The following is a 4,079-nucleotide window of genomic DNA, read 5'->3' as shown; positions in this document are numbered from 1 at the left end:
GCTACCGACGATAGCTCCTACCGGGAGAAACGCGGGTCTTTACCGCAGAGCTGGCGAAAAAACGGACACTCGCCCAACCCAGAGGCCGCGCAGCCGTGACTTCCGGCCTCCCCGCCCCTTCCGCTTCCGGCTGCACTCCGCTCAGCTCCCTCCTGGATGTGTCCGGGTTCCGCTCTGGCGACCTGGAGCCGCCGGCACGTGAAAGGCTATGGCTGCTGTGGGTTCCGTGAGGGCGGCATTGCAGGTGGCCGAAGTGTTAGAAACCATCGTGAGCTGCTGCTTGGGGCCCGAAGGGCGGCAGATTCTGTGTACGAAGCCCACTGGCGAGGTGCTGCTCAGCCGGGACGGAGGCCTCCTCCTGAAGGCGCTGCATTTAGAGCATCCCATAGCCAGGTACGCCCCAGCCGGTTAGAGCGTCTCGTAATCAGGTACTCACGTCCCACACTCCAGCCCATAGATGGGCATTCCAGGCCATCTCCCTGAACTTCTTGTCCCTGAGGTTATGCTCCTGAAAAAACTGACCTTAAATGAGACCACTGTACCCTCAGCGTTTGAGCGTTGCTCAAGAAAACATTCCCAGACTTAAGATCTTAACAGCTGCCGAGAACATTTTTCACTGCTTTCCTTCCAGCTCGACCCAACCCTAGAATCTTGAAATAGAACAAAGCAACCTATAAAAGGAAAAAACGAAAACTAAGTATATCAAAGGGACAGTATTCTCATTTTATGCCTGTAGCTGTAAAAACAAGATTTCAACTGTTATTCAGATGTAGGGAGGCAGCCTTCTGAAAATCTGAGTTGCTTTATTTCTTTTTTTGTACAGGATGATGGTGGCATGTGTTTCCAGTCATCTAAGAAAAACAGGAGATGGTGCTAAAACATTTATTATCTTTCTTTGCCACTTACTCAGAGAATTCCATGCAATCACAGACAAAGAAAAGGATTCTTTATTTTTCAAAAATATTCAAACCCATGGAAGGCATTGGAAAAATTGTTGTCAGTGGAAATTTATTTCCCAAGCTCTTCTAACATTTCAGACACAAGTATTAGACTATGTTATGGATCATTTCTTAAGTAGACACTTTTTGTCCATCTTTTCTTCATCCACTAAAAAGAGAACATTGTGTAGAAGTTCTTTAGAGATGCTCTTAGAAGCATTTTTTTGTGGAAGAGTGGGAAGAAATAATCACACCTTTATTTCACAGTTGATGTGTGACTACTTTTTCAACTGTATGTCCTGTGAAAGTGAATTTGAAGAAGTATTTGAGTTAGTCGATGACTGTTTTGTTGAGTTGAAAGTTGGTGTCACCGGCCTTCCTGTTTCCAATTCCAGGATCATAGCTGGGCTTGTGCTTCACAGAGACTTTTCTGTATACTGTCCAGCAGATGGTGACATAAGAATAGTGATAGTAACTGAAACCATTCAGCCTCTTTTTTCAACTTCTGGATCAGAGTTTATTCTAAATTCAGAACAACAGTTTCAGACATCTCAGTTTTGGATTAAAGAAAAGACAAAAGCAATAATGAAACATTTACAGAGTGAGAATGTAAGATTGCTCCTATCTAGTGTGAAGCAACCAGACTTAGTAATTTATTATGCAAGACTGAATGGCATATCCGTGGTGGAGTGTTTATCATCTGAAGAACTTTCTCTTATCCAGAAGGTCACTGGTATTGCTCCCTTTGTACTACCACAGGCCTCTTCGCAGTATGAAATCTCTAATACTGCTTTGGTGAAATTTTGTAAGCCCCTTATCCTTAGATCCAAAAGGTATGTTCATCTTGGCTTGATTAGCACATGTTCATTTATACCACACTGTATAGTACTTTGTGGACCAGTGCAAGGTCTTGTTGAACAACATGAGGGTGCTCTACATGGAGCATTTAAAATGCTTCGGCAGTTATTTAAAGACCTTAATCTAAATTATGTGACACGAGCAAGTGACCAAAATTGTACATCAAGTACTAATGTTTATAAGAATAGTAGAGAAAGTAATCAGTTATCAGAAATTGTTAACAGCTCAGTTCAAAGGCCATATCAGGGCACAGTTGTAAAGAATGAAGATGAACTGGCAAAAACTCATTCATATTCAAAAGTATGTTCAAATTTGGTAGTTCCAGGTATAGAATTAGAAACATACATACCATGTTCAATACCGGAAGTGATGCCAGCAAATACATACCAGACAGATGAAACATTGAGATGTTTATCTCCAGACAAAGCCAAGATAATCGATGACCATGAACCATTTATTGAGAGTGATTCTGCTAACTCAAGAACAGAAAATACTAGGATAGAAATTTCCTTTGAAAATGTACAGGTCACAAAAATTGCTGAAAAGAGGAGTATATTACCAGTGAGATATAAGTCATTAGAAATGAGTGCTTCCCAGAGTTACTGTTTCTCATGTATACCAGCTGGTTGTGTTTTGCCAGTGGGTGGTAATTTTGAGATCTTACTGCATTACTATCTTCTCAACTATGCCAAAAAATTCCAGCAATCAGAGGAAACCATGGTTAGTATCATAATAGCTAATGCACTATTAGGCATTCCCAAAACCTTGTATAAGTCTAAGAAAGGAAATAAATGCTTCCCACAAATATATACAAGAGCTCTCCATGCACTGCAAACCAATCAACCCATGGTAAGCAATCCAGCAGGTTTGGAATCAGTTGCTGGTAAATACCAGTTACTAACTTCAGTTCTTCAGTGTTTGACAAACATTTTAACCATTGATTTGGTAATCAATATTAAGAGACTACCGCAGGAAATTTATGATGAAGATTCAGAAGAAGAACTATAAAATTTGGTGTGTTTTATTAGCAAGTTATCCAACTCAAACCATAAAGCAAAGCAGGCATGTGACCACTGATTCTCAAATCAATTCAGTCCAGTTAGGCAAACAGCATAACTTTAAAAGTCTTTAGAAAAGTACACAAGGCCATTGGACATTCAGGCAGAAATATTAGATACTACATTATTGGAAGAGTTTTAGGGAGGAAGCCTTCTGGATGAGTGAAGCCAAGATCTGAGTAAGTGTCTTTCTTCCCCCTCAGTAACCCTCTGCCTCAGATCTGTGTTAGTCTGTATGTTTGGGGAAGGGTGTTTCTGTATCATTTTTACTTTTCTGTATCTTTTTTCATTCCTCATCTCTCTTGCCTCTTCTCTCTTGCCTTTATGTATTTAGTTAATAGAACAATTTAATCTCAGATTTGGATGAGGTCTTCAAATGCCATTCTACTTTGTTTGTAACATAAAGCATTGTTTGCATCATTTAAAATAATTTATTTTTGGGAGTTCCCATTGTGGCTCAGTGGTTAAGGAATCTGACTAGGAACCATGAGGTTGCAGGTTCAATCCCTGGCCTTGCTCAGTGGGTTAAGGATCTGGCGTTGCCGTGAGCTGTGGTGTAGGTTGCAGGCGGGGCTCGGATCCCATGTTGCTGTGGCTCTGGTGTAGGCTGGCGGCTACAGCTCCAATTAGACCCCTAGCCTGGGAACCTCCAAAAAATAAAAATAAATAAATAAATAAATAAATAAATAAATAAGTAATTTATTTTCCCTACCCATAATTTCTGAAGCAGTGAGTAAATGTCTCATTTTTTCCCCTCAAATAGCATATAAATAAAATTAGTTTTTAACTCTTATGTGGCCCCTTGTTTATTTCCATTTCATGAGGAAAATCCTGGATAGATTTTTTTCGCCATCTGTAAACCATTGAGTGTATTACCTGAAATATGACTCTGTGCCTTATAAAATTATTTTCATTTCTTTAGTTGAAATTTAATTCCAGAAAGGGCATAAAATTCATACTATCATTTTCTTCTGTCCCCCAAGAGCTTGCAAAAATAATTCATATATTTGCTGATTTTTATTGTATTTGGTGCATAGACAGAGTTCAATAGTAGCAAATAATCTGAGAATTACAGTCCATTCTGCATCCATGGATTCAACCAACTGTGGATGACAATATTCCAGGAAAAAAAATTCCTGAAAGTTCCAAAAAGCAAAACTTTAATTTGCCAGGTGCACTGGCAACTACTTAGCATTTATATTATGTTAGCTATTATAAGTAATCT

The 4,079-nt window shown here is 39.6% G+C and overlaps 1 protein-coding gene across 1 annotated transcript; it reads left to right on the top strand.

The window, feature by feature from the left end:
- Nucleotides 1–136: 136 nt before the first annotated feature.
- Nucleotides 137–3,317, top strand: BBS10 (Bardet-Biedl syndrome 10). The gene is made up of 2 exons (XM_047787227.1): nucleotides 137–393; nucleotides 824–3,317. Exons 1-2 carry the CDS (start codon nucleotides 209–211, stop codon nucleotides 2,802–2,804), a joined length of 2,166 nt encoding a protein of 721 aa, XP_047643183.1. The 5' UTR covers nucleotides 137–208; the 3' UTR covers nucleotides 2,805–3,317.
- Nucleotides 3,318–4,079: the final 762 nt, after the last annotated feature.

This window comes from Phacochoerus africanus, chromosome 7 (assembly GCF_016906955.1).
Source record: "Phacochoerus africanus isolate WHEZ1 chromosome 7, ROS_Pafr_v1, whole genome shotgun sequence".
NCBI classification, from domain to species: Eukaryota; Metazoa; Chordata; class Mammalia; order Artiodactyla; family Suidae; genus Phacochoerus; species Phacochoerus africanus.
Note: the sequence above shows the minus strand (reverse complement) of the source record. Positions and strands in the feature narration are given on the sequence as shown.